General features: G+C 33.6%; 1 protein-coding gene across 2 annotated transcripts in view; it reads left to right on the forward strand.

Moving 5' to 3' along the window:
* ARFGEF1 (ARF guanine nucleotide exchange factor 1) overlaps positions 1-18,895 on the forward strand; it is a 144,191-nt gene that overhangs the window by 46,841 nt on the left and 78,455 nt on the right. For both annotated transcript variants that reach the window (XM_036102409.2, XM_036102410.2), the window contains exons 2-7: positions 2,991-3,021; positions 3,535-3,691; positions 4,872-5,018; positions 6,454-6,633; positions 9,356-9,632; positions 13,035-13,145. In XM_036102409.2, the coding sequence (XP_035958302.1) occupies positions 2,991-3,021; positions 3,535-3,691; positions 4,872-5,018; positions 6,454-6,633; positions 9,356-9,632; positions 13,035-13,145 (903 nt within the window). The remainder of the gene's footprint in view (positions 1-2,990; positions 3,022-3,534; positions 3,692-4,871; positions 5,019-6,453; positions 6,634-9,355; positions 9,633-13,034; positions 13,146-18,895) is intronic.

Raw genomic sequence — 18,895 nt, forward strand, 5'->3', positions numbered from 1 at the left:
GCTTATCGTATTGTTACATTAAGTATTTTGAGAAACACTTATTTTCTACCTCCACCTATTGCCCCTTGTCCTTTTAATCTTGATTACTTTTTAGTGACGATGTCTTTCAGTTTAAGTAGTCTCAAATGGCTTGGAAAGGTAACATTAAAATGAATACACGGTCTTGTGGGACTCTAAAAATATAAGCATTTTGTGGGACCAGAAAGATAACCATGTAAGCTATGTTGTTGGTAGTAGTCAGTGGGAAAAATTGTAATTATTCTGTGACCTTTAAAGATTTTATCAAAACATTTTAAAACGTTTTTACTGTGGGTTATAAATGTGTAGGGAGAGGAAAAAGTAAAACTCATATTTAGTACAAGGTAATTTAAAACATTAGAAATATTGAGTTAAATTGTTTTATTTCTTTGTAAATAAAACTTATCTAGATCAGTTTGAACAGTACTTTGTATAACTTACAGTATGGAGATAGAAAAAAATGTAGTACTATCTGAATTAGACAAACATTACATTCAGTATAGCTTGTGTTGGGTATGTTTTTTTAGACTATTTAAATATGGACATTTAGGAGTGCCTGGGTAGCTCAATCGGTTGAGTGTCCAACTCTTGATTTCAGCTCAGGTCATGATCTCGGGGTCGTGGGATTGAGCGCACATCAGACAGTACTCAGTCTGCTTGAGATTCTCTCCCTCCACCCCCCTAAAATAAATAAATAAATAAATAAATAAATAGGTAGATAAATATGGATAGTTAAAAATAATGGAATCATAGAATAAAATGGTTCATAAGAGTCTGGTAAGATCCTTCGAACCCTAATGTTTTAGAGCAAAGGTCAGCAAACCTTTTCTATAAAGGGCTTCTCAGGCCAAGAAAAAAAATCAAGGATATTATATAAGTACTTACATACCAAGAGAAAACCAATTTACACAGATTTTTTATTGATGGATTCAAAATAATCATAATTGAGTATAAATTTTGTGATTCTGGTCTAATGAGAATTCTCTTAGGTGGAGTAACATTTCTTCCCTGGGTTTGAAGGTTAGTGTACCCTATCATCAAATAGATTGCAGATATTCAGCTGTAAAAACTATTCTTAAACTCAGGAAAACAGTGGTGGGTGGCTTTGGCATGTGAGCAATAGTTGTTGACTGATGTTTTAGAATATAAGAGACTTTTGCAATCATCTAATAGTGAAGTGAGGGTTGTTTCCCAAGGTCACATGGTTATTTAGTAATAGGTGGTGTCAAATCATAGTGGTCTTTAAAATGTACTACTTCTGATGTTCTTAACCAGAATACCCTGTTTCCTACTGATTTTATACATGGAAATTCACCTTTTACAAAAACTGCCACCTTACCCCTTCCCCTACTTTACATCTTTTTTTCTGCCTTACTTGAATTTTAGCAGTACCTCAGCTTCTTCAATAATAATGATATTTTAAAATGAAAAATAGGGTTTTAAAAATTTTAATGAAGATTTGGGGGCAGTTAATATATTTTCCCTTCATCTGTACTGTATTTTTTAAGGTGGTTTAAATTATTTTTAATTACATGTATTGGTGAACTGTACACTTTCCAGTATCAGACATTGTGAACTTTTATTAAGTAGTATTTTAAGTACATACAGATACTATTTTCATATTGTCCCCCTTCCACTTCTACCAGTGGTTAAATGTAAAGAGCTTTAGCCCACATAGGACTAAACTGAAACACCAGACATCAAATGCTTGGCACAAAGTAGGTAATGAATAAATTGTGTGTGTATGACAAAGTGATTTGACAAAACCACTTTATAAAGGGCTTAATATAGTCTCTGGATGACTTAATGATTATTAAATTATTATTTAATAATAAGAAACCAGGATCTGGAATTAGATTATTTAGTTGTGAAACCTGATTAGCCATACACCCAAGCCATGCAGCCCTTGAGCAAATTATTTAACCTCTTTGTGCCTCACTTTCCTAATCTTTAAAATGAAGATGCTAGTACAAACTTCTATGGGTTACTGTGAGGCTTAATTATGTTAGTACATGTAAAATGTAATAGTGCTTGGCACATAGTTCGTTCTCAACAACTATTGGTTACAATAATAGTAATTATAAATGTTATGTTTGAATGTTTTTCTTTCCACATTTCAAACGGGTTTAATCAGTTAACCAGACACCCCCTCCTCCCCCAGCCTATCAATTAAATTTAAGGATCTTTTATTACAGGTAGGATTTACCCATTTACCTCATTTCATAAGTTATAAACAGCAAAAGGGAAAATTTCCCATTGAACTGGGCATGTGTATTTTACAGTGCTTTATGTAGTCATACGTAGAAAAATTCGTTAAATATCAACACATGTACATGGTCAAAAGGTTATAGTCCTGGTCTGATAATCTTGAGATAATCACAAGAGTGATGTGTTGAGTTTTTTTACCCCTCACTGAACATGTGCCATGTGCCCTATATTTTATAACTTAAATATATAATATTCCATTCTTAATGCTTCTGGTTAGTATAGTTACTTGACCAAAAAAATCTACTTTGAGAAAAGAAATTTTTTTTTTTTTAAGATTTTATTTATTTATTTGACAGAGAGAGACACAGCAAGAGAGGGAACACAAGCAGGGGGAGTGGGAGAGGGAGAATCAGGCTTCCCGCCAAGCAGTGAGCCCGATGTGGGGCTGAGCCGAAGGCAGGCGCTTAATGACTGAGCCACCCAGGTGCCCCAAGAAAAGAAATTTTTCTTTGGAAATTAGTAACGCGCAGTTGTACTTATCCTTATGGTTATTAATATATTCTTTGTATAGTTTCATTAAACTATATTGTGTAAATTAATACATTTAGCAGCAAGAGAATTTTAGTACTGAATTTTCTTTTGAATTTGCATTCTTCCCAACTTCTTGTAGAAGTTACAAATTAGTTTACAAAGCCTATAATCAAATTACTTAATGATCTTTCTGTTGTCATGTTTTCTAACATATGCCTCTTTTCCCCCCCCAGAGGAAATAAAAGCGGAAACTGAAAAACAGAGGTTTGTGGGGTTTCTTTTCTTTAGTAAAAATAATTTGCAAACATATCAGTCTTGGCTAAAATAGTAATACATTCATCTATATGTCACAAATTTTCTGTATGTGATCTTTATAATAAAATTAATAAAAAATGGCTTTTAAGCAATAGAAGCAAAAAGATCTCATAAATAAGTATATAAGGGTATTCCTGAAATACCATATGATATGCTTTAAAGTCTTTGCTTAAAAACTTTGATTCATATTTAGAAAGATAAATATTTTTGTAATTTAGATTACTTTTTAAGTAATTAAATAACTACTGTGTTTGATTTTCTTGCATTTAGTTAAGCTCTGGCCACTAGCTTTTGACCTGTTGCAAATCATTTCTCTGGGGTTTGGTTTCCCTCATGAAATAAGGGAATATGAAAGTTGGTTTAGCAAAATTCCCTTTAGAACTGAAATTTTGTGTTTTTATGTTTATCATCAGTACGAAAAATGTGATTTTCTAATCAGACTCTTTTTTTTTATTCCTTTAGTCCTCCTCATGGAGAAGCGAAAGGTGGATCAAGCACCCTTCCACCAGTTAAATCAAAGACAAATTTTATTGAAGCAGACAAGTATTTCTTACCCTTTGAATTGGCATGCCAGTCCAAATGTCCCCGTATAGTTAGTACATCTCTTGATTGTTTACAGGTATGTGTAAAATGGTGTTATCTAAAAACTATTTAATTTGAATGTATTTCTAAACATTATTCACAATTGGTGATTCAGACATTTTCCATGAAAGCCTTGAATATTCTTATTGTGATAAGAAACCAAATGGTTGCTTATATTTAAGAGAGACAAAATAATGGCTCCACAAAGTGTTCCTAGTTTAAGGGTAACAAAAATCATTAGTTAGCTTAGTGAGACACATTATCTTTACTAAGTGTTGATTTGGTCTCATTTTCCATCAGTTAGGTGCAAGAACCATAAGACTTTTAACCTGCTGCTGACTTTACATGTATCATGATTTGCAATGATTTTACTGAATGCCTGCTGTTTTATTTAAAGCAGTAGGTTAATATTGGCAGTTTAGTGTTTCTATTCACTGCTGGACTTTAGCTCTGATTTTCATTTATGTCAGAAAAATTCCTGAAATTTTTCATCCTGTTTTATTTACATGCACACACACACAGAGGATTCTCTTAAGACTTAAGATACTTGTAAAACTTCCAGATAGAGGGGTCTTTCTCTTTTCAGGTGTTTTCACTGCTTGGTAAATTATATCTGTTGAACTAATAATTCAGTGGCTAGGAAAAGACCATATTCATATGATTTTTTCAGAAGATAGATTAAGTTCATTTGATTTGTGACCTTGTTTTCCCTGAAAAATTAAAATTAATGATACCTAAGGCTTTCAGCACTATAATGGATGATGAATGAACAAATCTATGATTTATTATAGCCAGTGCATGGAAATTGGGTTTTCTGCATTTTCACAGATCTGATGTGGAAAGAGATTTTGAGTCATTTAAATGTGTTAATACAGCTTTCACAAAAGCAATATCAATAATGGTTAGATAGAAAGCAGTAAGCTATTCTGATTCATCAGAGATAAGGTCTGAGGCCTGGCTTTCTCAAAATATTGCTTGATGGTTTCATTGTGGTTATTATGTTTTTGTGGTTATTATGAATGTAAATAATTTTACATGTTTATAGCTAATAAAGTTTTCCTCAGGAAAAGTTGGTATAGCCATGGCTTTGATTTTACTTTAATGTTTTTATGTAAAAAGTTTAATATATACTGAATTATATATTATAATTTTAATGTATATTTAATTAGCATATATATCAGCTTAATGGGGATCTTTGTTTTCTTTTTCCATTTCAGAAACTTATTGCTTATGGGCACTTGACTGGCAATGCTCCAGATAGTACAACACCAGGCAAAAAATTAATTGATAGAATTATTGAAACAATTTGTGGCTGCTTCCAAGGTCCTCAAACAGATGAAGGAGTTCAGTTGCAAATAATAAAGGTAATTGATTATATAGTGAATTTGTCATTCATAATCTCTGTTTTTAAAAATCAGAAGCCATTTATCTTGGAAATATTTGGAAAGGTCATTTTATGTGCTTTCCAGCTGTAATAGAGGTCATTTAGTTGCTTTTTAGACACCATATGAGGGGGTTTTGTTGAATGTCAAGAGTTCACTAGAAGATTATATTTCTAAGTCTGTTATTTTGAAGGTCCCAATTTAGGCTTGGGCCCCCAGAGTTTTTCAGTTTCTGGAATGTTTACTGTACATATTCCATCTTTTGAGCTTTAGGGTCCATGTGATGGTCCTGTGATCCCTCTAGTTTCTTCGCTACTTCTGGACCCCTTATAGTCTGCCCTCTAGACCCATGCTTCACCATGTGAACTATTTGTGTACCAGCTTTCCTGATTCCCTTGTACCTATTCATCTGCTGAACCTGCTTAGCCAAACATTGTGCCGTAATATACCTGGATGATTAAACTCCTTTAAAGAAAAGTCACTCAGTTGTTTTTTCAGTCTCTTATAAATTTTGAATTCTTAATATGACAACTAATGGTAGTGGTGATACATTTATACATCAGTAGAATTTTCTTACACGTTTAGTACTTTTGAAATAATTTACATGTATAAAGTGTTTTTCATGTGTGAATATAGCCCCTTCTGAGTCTTTCAGTTTCATAGCTCTTTTCACTTCACAAGTCATATCTTTATTCTAAAAAGGCTGCCCAGTCAGTTGGCCTGTCATTTGCAATTTGATATCAGTCATGGTTTATTTAGCATATATCAATGCTGACTCTGCATAGCAATGTACAACATAAAAGGACAAAGGAGCTCTTGCTCTTGAGAAATTGCAAGTACCCTAATGTATGAACATTCATGTAAATTAAAGTTGTTGACTTTGTTGGAGGATTCACTTAGGATTATTTTAAATGCTTTATTCTAATTTAATCTGATATTTTAATGCTTAATTCTATTTGTAAACCTCTTCAGCAATAGCAGTACATTATTGAGTCTGGTCTATAAGAAAGATTTCAGAAAGATTTGGGAGTGAGTACGACATTGTGTATCCTCCAAAGTTGACAGTCTCATTCGACAGATCTATCATATGAAGCATATCTGTGTTCTGTTGTGACAGAGTTAATGCTGTGCATTTTAAGAAACTAATATTTTTATTAAAATGAAACTTGGGTTGAAACAATATGATTGAATAGTTTCTAGTCATCTGGGTTTGGATTATTTGGAAGCTACTGCCAGTTGATGATATATATTCAAGGCTGATAGAAATTCTCTTGGTATATACTGAAAATTCTGTTAGTGTATACCTGAAAGTGGTAATGGTGTGTAAAAGCTGTAATTATAATATACAAATACTCATATTTTTGTGCTGAAACTCTGGATATAGAAAATTGCTTCAACTGTGTCTTTCTTTTTAAAGGCTTTACTTACTGCAGTAACATCTCAACACATAGAAATTCATGAAGGAACTGTACTGCAAGCTGTGAGAACATGTTACAATATCTATCTAGCAAGCAAAAATCTCATCAATCAGACAACAGCCAAAGCTACTCTTACTCAGATGCTAAATGTTATCTTTGCACGCATGGAAAACCAAGCAGTAAGTATTAAAGAGAGAGATTTAAAGAATACCACAGGCATCAAATATAGAAAAGAATTTATAGAGAAATTACGGTGAAATCTGTGCTTGTAGGAAGAATGTTGTCATTTACAGTTCTACTTACTGGAGATCTGTGGTATTATTTTGCTTTGTTTTGAGGTTTACTGACTTGTTTGACTTTGGAAAAAATATATTTTTAGTGGTTCGCAAGTAGAATTTAAAAGATATTTACTGTCATCATCCTCATGGAAGTGTTCATAAATTGATAATATTTTTATTGCACTCAAGCTTAGTAGATGATTTTAATGTAGGTATAAAACTACGTAATTTGGGGCGCCTGGGTGGCTCAGTTGGTTAAGCGACTGCCTTCGGCTCAGGTCATGATCCTGGAGTCCCTGGATCGAGTCCCGCATCGGGCTCCCTGTTTGGCAGGGAGTCTGCTTCTCCCTCTGACCCTCCCCCCTCTCATGTACTCACTCGCTCTCATTCTCTCTCTCAAATAAATAAATAAAATCTTTATTTTTTTATTTTTTTTATTTTTTTTATTTTTTTAAAACTTTTTTTTTTTTTTTTTTAAGATTTTATTTATTTATTTGACAGAGAGAGACACAGCGAGAGAGGGAACACAAGCAGGGGGAGTGGGAGAGGGAGAAGCAGGCTCCCTGCAGAGCAGGGAGCCCGATGTGGGACTCGATCCCAGGACCCTGGGATCATGACCTGAGCCAAAGGCAGTCGCTTAACCGACTGAGCCACCCAGGCGCCCTAAAATCTTTAAAAAAAAAAAAAAAACTACGTAATTTGGTCTATTCTATAAAATTATTTAATCATTGAGTCCTTTAAAAATAAAATATGTATCTATATTGTGGAAATACATTTTGGGGAGGGTAAGAGATCAGCCAGAGAATCATTTGTACATATTTTTAAATTGTTCAGGTCTTCATAATTACAAGTCGACTTTTTAACTTTTTTTTGAGCCGATTTTAAACTTCTAATATTACAGAGAGATCTCCTTTACCCCTCTTTCCTTAATGCCAGCATCTTATATAACCATATTACAATAACCAGAAACAGGAATTGACATTTGTATATTACTGTTAAATAAACTACAGAGCCTACTTGAAGTTTACCAATTTTCCTACACGTGTCCTTTTTTTGTTTCAAGATCCAATCCAGGATCTGACTTTGTACTTAATATGAATTTAGTAGAGGATAGGGATGATGCTAAATACCCTGAAGCACACAGGACAGCTGACAGTCCCTCTCCACCACAAAGAATAATCCTGATCTAAAATGTCAGTAGCACTGATGTTGAGAAACCCTGGTCTAGAAAGTATGGAAGTCTATAGAAAATGTTTAAAGGTTTATTTTCATGCAATAACATTTATAAAAGGATATTTCTAGAGTTTCTTTAACTCTGGAATAAATAGAACTAGAATTCAACACCATGCTTTTCTATAATTTCAAAGCATGTGCTTGCTCCTCCAAACCATAGTGCAGATCTGTTGAAGTTTAGGCTGAGGGTGGGAATGCATTGCAAGTCATACGTTCTTCACTGCTAATTTGGAAATTGACTTTCTCATGAATGGGCTAAAGTATTGGTCTGAAAATTCTCTTCTGATTCCATCTGTGCATGTAGTCATGCCCATCAGTTTCCTTATCTGTAAAATACGAGATTTAGACCATGCGTATTATAAGGTTCCCTACATTTTGAGCATTAAAATATTTTAATTCATATTTATTTTATAAATTCATATAATTAGTTCTGGTATTTCCACATAAACTGGACTATTACTAAGGAATATGAAATGTTCATTTTTGGCACAGTGAAGTATTTACCTTTATGGAAATTAATTCTGTGAGAGTCATTCTTATTAGGCCATGAGGACCAGAAGAGATGTGTCTAAAAGCAGTAAAATGCTGAAAAATGAAATCCTGTGATTCTGATCATTACTGTTTTAGCATCTTACAAGTAAGCCAGTTTTATAGGTGGTATTGTATATATAATAATGACTGGTCTCCTAAAATAAAACTCAACATTTGTCGATACCATTTTTCATCCTTATTAAGATGACTGATTGAGCAGAGACATTTAAGAACTCATTGCTATTTTATTTATTAAATGCAATTTTATTATTTTTTTAATTAAAAAGACATTTGACAACATGACATAAGAGCATGTTATACTGAAAATCCCTCCCACTCTTGTTTCTAATTTGGTCATTTCCTAACCTCCACTCTCTAGAGGTAACTATTATTATTAACTACTTTCTTGTGTATCTACATTTTGTTTATGTATGTATGGGTAAAAATGAGCATGTGTTTTATTTCCGCATCCACTTTTTCCCCTCCCTTAGTGAAACTTCTATTTGATTTTTGGAAAATCCACTATTGGCAATAATCCAGTTATTATTCTGAGGCTATTAGAATTTAGTTTTTAAATTTTGTTTTGTTTAGGTTATATGTTTACATGATTCAAACACCAAAAATAGTGAAGAGAAGATACATGCTGAAAGACTTCCATCTCTGTTCTTACGTACATCCTTCTAAGAAGTAACCACTGTTACTTGTTTTTGTGTGTTTTTAGTATATTTTATGTGCTTTGCTTCTGATGGATAAAGTGTCACCTTATATATAAAGGATTTATAGTTCAGTGTAACATTATCCCTCCAAATTTTAAACAACTCATTTTACTAATATTGGAAATTATTTTATTTCTTTCCAGTTGCAGGAAGCCAAACAAATGGAAAAAGAAAGGCATCGGCAGCATCATCATCTGTTGCAGTCTCCAGTAAGCCATCATGAGCCTGAATCACCTCAACTTAGATATTTGCCACCTCAAACTGTTGATCACATGTCCCAAGAACATGAAGGGGACCTTGATTCCCATACAAATGATGTGGATAAAAGCCTTCAGGATGACACAGAACCTGAAAATGGATCTGATATTTCCAGTGCAGAAAATGAACAGACTGAAGCTGATCAGGCAACTGCAGCTGAAAGTAATCTTTTTGAGAAGGGGCTGTGGGGCATGTGTGTGTGTTAAGGGAAGAGTATAGGCATGCGTATTTGGGAAAGAAATGTGGAAAGGGTAATATGACTTAATGTATATCAGACACATGGTAATGTGGATTTTTCCATCCTACATGGTGAAGTTATTGACTTCAACATAAAAGACACCTATTAACAATACTATGCATTTGTTAGCATCTCATGAGTAGTATGATTTACAGACTTGTTTTGGAGGAGATATATGTTACTAAACGGGGTCATAAATGTCTGTTAGTGTGTTTTATAAGAACTTGAGTTTTCTTCTTAAAATTAGTTTCACAGCAAACAAAAGACCTAAGGTTTTCTGGAATATGAAAGTTTTAGGGCATCAAATATTATTGGTTTGGAAAAATATTATGGTCTATAAAGTACTGAAATTAAATATAAAAAGAAATCTTTTGAGTAACCAACCACCTGACATACAAAAATATTTTTATATCCTGATGTGTAGTAATCACTAAAATTGAGATGTTCTCTGATAGTATTTTTTTAAGTAAATTTATTTATAAGAAAAGAGTGGGGCGCCTGGGTGGCTCAGTCGATTAAACATCTGATTCTTGGTTTTGGCTCTCTGGTTGTGATCTCAGGTTCATGAGATCAAGCCCCGAGTCGAGTTGGGTTCCAGGCTCCTCGCCCAGCATGGAGTCTGCTTGAGACTTTCCCCCTCCGTCTCCCTCCCCCTCTGCTCCTCTTCCCACTCTTGTGTGCTCATGCTCTCTCTCTCTCAAATAAATAAATGAAATCTTCTTTGAAAAAGGGTTACAAGATAACAAAAATTAAATTACATTTATTTATTTTACGAATTTGTTTTTCTAAAAATAATCACATGAAGTCATTTTTTTCCCCCAAAACATTATTTTGAGCTTTAGCTCTTCTAGGGAATTTGGTTGTTCCCTTTGTTCCTTCTTAGGTTGGTGTCAAAAAATGATGGAAATTCTCTTGCCTATTCACTGTATTTGTGTGGAAGTAGGATGGTTAGGGCTTAGTAACAGATTATCCGAATTCTAGATTTTTCTTTGAGAAAAGACTTCTGTAATATATTTTCCACTCTTGGGTTTTTTTTTAACCACATCTTTTTTTTATAACAATAGTGGCATGATTGGATGCCTTTTCACTATTTTTCATAGTGCTTTACTATTTATTTTAAAAGGGATAATTTTGATAAATCCAACCATTCACAGTACTCAAGCTAATAAGAAATCTGTACTGCTTATATGATTTACATTTTTCTAGTCTTTCCTTGCCAGAATTTCACCTACTTTTACTGTGAGTTTATAAAAGGGCTGATTGAAAGGGCTAATCCCTAATAAAGCTGAGACTTTATTTATTCCTTCATTTTTTCATGGATTTGGTAAACATTTATTTAGCATACTGTGTCCTAGGTACTCTGTGGGACTTGAAGTTAAAAAAACTGTTGGAGATAAAAACATTGTTCTTAGGTTACTCATGGTCTGCCTGGATGGTCAGGTGTATAAATGATGTATAATGGGATAAATGTTCTGAAAGTGGCATGCACAAGGTAGTTCTGCTGAGGAGGGTTAGGCAATACCTTTGTAGAGAAAGCAATGATGATTTAGTTGAATGTTGTTGGATAGGAGTTGGAATTGGCTAGCTAGGAAATTTTCTGACAGAAGAAACATGGGCTGAGACCCAAGGAATGGAAGCATCTACTCTGTATGAGTCACCTTATAGGATACAGAATTATAAATAAAACATAATTCACTGTGGCATAGTAATGATTATTTTGGCCCTATAGGTGTTTTCTCCCAACAGCTGATAAAAATGAAAATTCTACCTGAGAAGCATTGGTTAAGAGTGCTCTGGAGTTAGATTATCTGCTTTGAATCACATCTTTATCACTAATTAGTTATATGACTTTGGACATAATGGTTAACTTCTAATGATTTCCTATGTGTAATAAATATTACTGTAATCTATTTCTGTTAGATAATTTGTGTGAGAATTGACTCTTGATTCAGTAGTTATTTTATACACATATTAGTGACTGTGTGTATTTAGTTTTGTTGAAACTAACTTTCAGACTCTAGATATCTAATTTTAGCCAACTAGAGCACAGAAATACAAAGCTTAGGGGCACCTGGCTGGCTCAGTCAGTAGAGTGTTTGACTCTTGATATTGGGGTTGTGAGTTCAAGCCCCCACATTGGGTGTAGAGATTACTTAAAAAATAAAACCTTAAAAAAATACAAAGCTTAAGGCTGGTGGAAAAATTATCTTGTTCCAAGTATTTACATATTTTTACTCCACTAAAAATTTAAGTGTTATTATATTTGAATTTTTTATAAAGTAAGTTTACTGATTTGGTATGCTCATTTATCAAATTTCCTCTTGTGGCATTCAGTATTTTATAGAATGTAGCAAACATAGATTAGTAGCAGTGAACAATAGGGAGGACAGGCTTTTGGAAGCCAGAATCATAAGTAGTGGTCCTTTAGTGTAGTGTGAGCGGGGATGGGCTTGTTAGCACTATCAACTAATATGCTGTCTGATGCCATTTGAGTAGGGTCCTGGATCCCAAAGCATCCCAAAATGCTAATTGAGCCTTCCTGAGATATTTGCAGCATTTCAAAAAATCCGATGGAAATCCTGTTTTTATCTGCAAGCTAACTCTGGAATGTCAAGTTTTATCAGTTTCTCTTAGGTTATTCAGAAGTACTGATGGGCTTTTCAATCTGTTTTTGATTGTTAAATTGGGGGATGAATTCTTTTTTACTTATTAAATTTAGTTTTACATTGGATATGTAGATTCTCTGGGGGGAAGAAATAGTAAAGAAGGGATGGAAAGCATTGGTGGACTCCCAGATAGCCCTATGTCTCTTCTTCGAGGACTTCAAAAATATTAAGGCACAACAATGAGCTTGTTATTATTGATGAACTGAATTAATCAATGTAGGCTCTAATTACATTTAATATATACTTAGAAGAGTGTCAGATGTGTTAGATATATTTCATTCAAAATACTGTAACATCAAAAACTAATGATGTAATGTATGGTGATTAACATAACATAATAAAATTAAAAAAAAAAAAAAACCAAAATACTTTAAAATGTTTGGCTCCTAAAGGAATAATCTAGAAAATTTACTTACGTTGAATCATCATTTAATAGTTTGTCAGGTAGATCATTTTTTAAATTGACTTGAATTTATAAAATATTTTAAATTTGGTTTAGTTATGAATTTTGAAGGTTTAAGTTGTAATCTCTTCTAGTTTCATGTATCTATTATATTTTCTTTTATTCTTAGTTTTTAAGGAAAGTTTTTAAATTTTAAATGTTTAGTAAAGTTTCCAAAAAATTAAAATAATGCTTTCTTGGATTTTTCTTTCTTAAAGCGTTATCTAAAAATGACATATTATATGATGGAGAAAACCATGACTGTGAGGAAAAGCCGCAAGACATTGTACAGAGCATTGTAGAAGAAATGGTGAACATCGTTGTTGGAGGTAGTGTATTTCACTCAAAATTAGTTTTTTCTGTCTTTGATATTTCATTCCACTATGGAGGTTATTTATATAATGTGTGGAGCAAAAATACAAGCTTTCTCAGCTTAGAGTGTGTGTATAGAAAAAATATTTAAACATCTTTAATTATAGAAGAGTTACTCCCTTTTTTCTCCAGGTTCAGTTATAATCTTTTATAAAAACCCATTATTCCCCTACCGCATTAAAAAAAAGTTGATGCCATTTCATGTTTTTGTTTTTGTGTTTGGTGGCAGAGATATATTCTTTATCCTCCTAAATGTTGTAAACTTTATAAACTAGAAAATAATTGAAATTGATTTGGTTTTGAGTATGCATATCATTTTTGGAAAAATCATGCTTTCTTATGCCTTTATTATCACAACCAATGTATAGTTGATATAGGGCCAGTTCCTATCTTATGGATTGTATTATAAAGATGTCTTAAAGTTTGTTAGGAATTTAACTCACATTTTCATAAATAATGTTATTTATAGAGAGAATTAGATTTGAGACCAATCCACTCAAGCTTATTTAATTCATGGTATCTTGCGCAGGACTAAGATAGTACCTTGTTACATATACTTCTAGATGTATGATTAAATGTACAGTATGGCTTTTGAATGAGAATAATACTGTTCCAGCAATACCTAACTCCCACTTATAACATCATTTCTAAGAATATATTTTCTCCTTTAATGCAACACTAGAACCAGGCATTCATCTGATTGCCTTCTCGTTTTTTCATCTTTTCATTCAGCAAATACTAAGGAAGTGCGTACAGTTGTGTGGCACTGTAGGAGGATACAAAAGTTAATCCAAGATAGACCATGCTCTGGAAGAAGGGGGTTCTGGAAAGTATGTATGTAAGACTAATACAAGGTATAAAGTGATAAGTGCCATTACAAAGAAACAGCTAACATCCTATTAAAATTCAGGAAAAAAGTGATTATTTCCAGGCTAAAATGATCCAGAAGGGCTTCATGTAGGAGATGACACTTGAACTTAGACTATATGGATTCACACAGGTATGGGGAGTGGTATTTGATGTATTGGAAGCTCTGTTGGCTCAAGTCTAGAGGAGAGGACTTCAGCCAAACTACCCACCTGGGAATTGACAGGTCGTGGTTTGGCTGAAGTATAAAGTATGTGATGTCATATAATAGACACTAAGGTTAAAGAAATCTTGAACAAACTTACTAATTAAAGGTTTAAGATTTTAGACTTTATTCCATCATAAAATGAGTTACCATTAAGGATCTTTAAACTAAGAGATGGAATGATTAGAATTATGTTTTAAGAAACTAAGTGGGGAAGTAGAAAGTACAGTAGGAGACCAGTGCAGTAATGGAATCCTCAATAGGACAGAAACAGTGGAAATGGAGAGGGAAACATGAATGAGAAGTGAGATAATGAATGTTAAATCAAGAAACTTTGCAACTGATTAAATACATAGGTGAGAAAGAGAAATTATAAGGTTTGTCGGAGATCCCCAAGAATACCCCAGGGTTTTGTGATTCACTAGAAGGACTGACAGGATTCATCATATAGTTAACGCTCACCACTAAAATTTTTACCATGTAAAGGTACAGTACAAAATCATCAAAGAGAAAAGGCATATGAGGCAACATCTAGAGGAAATCAGGTGCACACTTCAGGAATCCTGTCCTAGTGAAGTCACACAGGAGGTTCTTAATTCCTCCACATCAGATTGTGAGTGTTGGCTACCAGGGCAGCTCATTAGACTCAGTGCCCAAAGTTATGTCTGCTCCCTTTACTGACATGTAACCTAATTTCAGATTTCCAGAAGGAAAGCTGGTTTTCAGCATAAACCACATTATTTGTGCAAATGGTTTAGGCACAGTGAGCCACTCTTACTAGTTCTGGGAATAGTGGGAACCCTCCCAAAATGTAAGTTCCTGGGTGCTAGCCAAAGGCCAGCCTTGAAAGCAGGCCTTTCTAAGGATAGGCAGTCTCAGGCCTTGCTGTGTTAACTCCTCTCTGCATGGGTGGTCTGCCAGTTTCTCAGCCTAAATGGATAGGTGGATGCTTTAGAACTGGTAGAATTAAATCATGTTGGAGGAGAAGTTGGCTTGGGGAAAAAAGTACTAATTTTTATTTTGACATACTAAATGTGACCTTTTAGTGTACCATCCATGTGGGAATTTTATGAACTACATAATAGAAATATAGAAATCTGCCCTAAGATATCAAGGCAGGTGCTATAGATGGGAGTCATTCTGTTAAAATTAATAGTTGAAGCCATAAAATCATTGAATAAGAAAGTATAGAGACTAAAGAAGAGGCCATGATCTTGGGGAGTATGAATTTAAAAATAAACCAAAAAAGCCCAGTACACTTACACTCAGGGAAGAAAGAGCATTATGTGTCCATGCATTTTTTAAAAGTTTAATAATATATACGAAGGGATGGCAAATTATATTCCATGAACCACATTTGGCCCGTTGTCTATTTTTGTAAATAATGTTTTCTTGGAACACATGCTCGTTTGTTTATGTTTTGCCTGTAGTGGCTGTCTTTGCACTACAAAAGTAGAGTTGAGTAGTTGGAACAGACCATATGGCCTGCAAAGCCTAAAATGTTTACTAACCGGCCCTTTGCAAAAAAAACTTTACCAGTCTCGAATACATATCAGTTCAGAGTGTGAAGTGAAATTTCTCTCATTTTTCTGCAACTTTTTACTCAGAGCATTTTCATACCTAGAGAAAAGTCCAAAGAAAGTCCAAAGAACAGTACAATGAACACCTGTATGCCCTTTCTCTAGATTCACTAGTTGTTAAGAATTTTGGTACATATGTTTTATGTATCTTTAAATGGATGTACACACACACATACATGTATGTAAATATGTGAGTTTTGCTCATCTTTGCTGAGCCTTTTAAAAATTGGTTATATATATCTTGATACTTTACTCCTAAATACTTCAGCATATATCTTCTAAGAATAAGGGCATTCTCATACATAACCATCATTCATTTCACACCTAAGAAAATTAACACTATTTCAAGAATATCTCATCTAATACTACATTTTAAAATGTTCCCAAATTTCCAAAATGTCTCTCTTATATCCTTTTTTCTTTTTTTTTTCCTTTTCTAAGTATGGGATCTGAGTACACTTGCTGCATTTGATTCTCTCTCTTTGGTCTTGTTAGTTTAGAACAAGTTCTCTTGCCTCTTCCCCCATCTTTCATAACATTTGCCTTTTTTTAAAGAGTATGATATTGTCCTGTAGAATGTTATACATCTTGAGTTGATATGACAGTTTCCTGATTTAGATTAAATGTATTTGGCAAGAATACTGCATAGGTAATGTTGGTGCTTCTTATTACACCATGTTATGTTAACTGGTGCATAACAACAAGTTACCCCTGTTAGTGATAATGTTTGATCACTTGGTTAAGAGGATGACCACCAGGTGTCTTCATTGTAAGGGAGCATTTTTCCCTTTATAACTATAGTTGACCCTTCAACGAATGACATGGATTGGAACTACATGGATCCACTACATGTGGATTTTTTACCCCCATAAATACAGTCCTGTGAAGGTATTTTCTCTTTTTAAATAATTTTTCTTAGGATTTTTTTCTTTAGTTTACTTGACTGTAAAAATACAGTATATAATACATGTAACATACAAAATATGTGTTAAATGACTGTTTATGTAAGGCTTCTGGGCAGCAGTAGTCAAGTTTTGGGAGAGTCAGAAGTTACATGGCTTTTCAACTACATGAGGGGTCGACACCCCTAAGCCCCGTGTTGTTCAAGGGTCAACTGAAATATGAAATAAGTAATCTGAAAGTGATACTTCGAGATCATAGAAGGATCCATCCACTTAGTGGTTTTAGCATCCATTGATGATCCTTGACTTAGATACTGCATTGGTTACAAAATAGTGATTTCATAATTCTAACGTTAATTGACACTTTTCTATGAAGAAGAGCTCTTCCTCTTTAAAAAAAAATAATACTGTGAGCTCATGGATTCTTTTGTTATTCATTGTCTTATAATCATTTACTATTTTTCTTTTTTTTTTCCTTTGTTCCTGATCTAGCCAGTAGGAATCCAGCTCCTGTGTCTTTCTGATGTGATTCCATTATCTTTGAGCATTTCTTTGTTTTCTGAACAGCAAGATGTTTTAAGTTAAATGTTCAACTATCGCTTGCCCCAGCCCTGGAATCTGTTACTTCTTTAAGGAGTTTTTGTTCTTTTTAGTGGGCAATTGTATCTAGAAACTAGGTGTACTCATGTCATGGTGTCATTACTTCTTAGCCTTTCCAATGTACTGAGACAGGGAGATCTACAGTCACAAGTTCATATTGATAGTTCCAGGTCACATCCAGTGCCACTAGGTTTCTCTTCATCTTCTTACATTTCATATTTGTATCTCCCTTTTCCCACAGTAAAAACCCAAATTCTCAGCAACAACTTACTAATTTAAAGTTCAAAATGTTTTTATGTGTGTGTATTTAGAATATATCCTACTAAGGATGAATAACAGCTACACTATTTACAACTATTTTATTGATTTAATTTTATTTATTTGAAGATCACTTGCATGAATCAACATCAAAATTATATAAAACATATACTCAGAATTCTTCCATGCAGTCCTTCCTTTGCTGACCTACCTGACATAGGTAGTCACCTTCATTAGCTTTTAGTTTATCCTGTGTGTATTTCCCCCAGACTAACAAGCAGGTACTTAACATTATTTCTCTTTCTTTTTGGCAAAACACTGTGTATCTTCTCTTTTTTTTTTTTGTCTCCCTTTTTTTCACCTAATATATACTATAAATATTCTTATTTCAGTTGATAGAAATTTTCCTTATTTTTTCTCTTGGCTCTCTGCATAATACTCTATTATGTGGATATATGATAGTTGACTCAACCAGTCCCTTACTGACAGGAAATTTGGTTGTTTCCAGTGCTTTGCTATTACAGGTAATGCTGCAGTGAATAGCCTTGTACATCTGTGTTGTTTCATATTTGTGGGGATTTATCTTGAGGAAAGATTCATAGAAGTGAGATTACTGGGTCAAGTGGTAAATGAATATGAAGATTAATTAGCTATTGCTGAATTTCCCTTCATAGGTATTGTACCATTATGCACTCTTTTTTTGGGGGGGGGGGGGAAATTTTGCACTCTTACCAGCAATGTGTAAGAGTGCCTTTTTCTCCATAATTGCCAGTGGAATTTAAAGTTTTGAATTTTTGCCAACCTGTTAGGTGAGAAATGTATCTTAGTTTATTTTTTTTTAATTCTAGTATATTTAATGTTTAGTGTTGTATTAGTTTCAGGTGTACAATATGGTGATTCAACAATTCCATACATTACTCAGGGCTCATGATAAGTGTATTCTTAATCCCCTTTACCTAATTTCACCCATCCCCCTTCCTCTCTGGTAACTACCAGTTCTCTCTATTTAAATAGAGTCTGTTTTTTTGTCTGTCTCTTTTTTTCTTTGTTCATTTGTTTTGTTTCTTAAGTTCCACATATGAGTGAAATCAAATGGTATTTGTCTTTCTCTCACTGACTTATTTCACTTAGCGTAATACCGTCTAGATCCATCCCTGTTGTTGCAAATGGCACGACTTTATTCTTTTTTATGGCTAAGTAATATTCCATTGTGTATGTATACCTCATCTTCTTTATCCACTTCTTAGCTTGGTTTTAATTTGCATTTCTCTATGAGTGAAATTAAATATCTTCTC

The sequence above is a fragment of the Halichoerus grypus genome, chromosome 5 (assembly GCF_964656455.1).
Source record: "Halichoerus grypus chromosome 5, mHalGry1.hap1.1, whole genome shotgun sequence".
Taxonomy (NCBI): Eukaryota; Metazoa; Chordata; class Mammalia; order Carnivora; family Phocidae; genus Halichoerus; species Halichoerus grypus.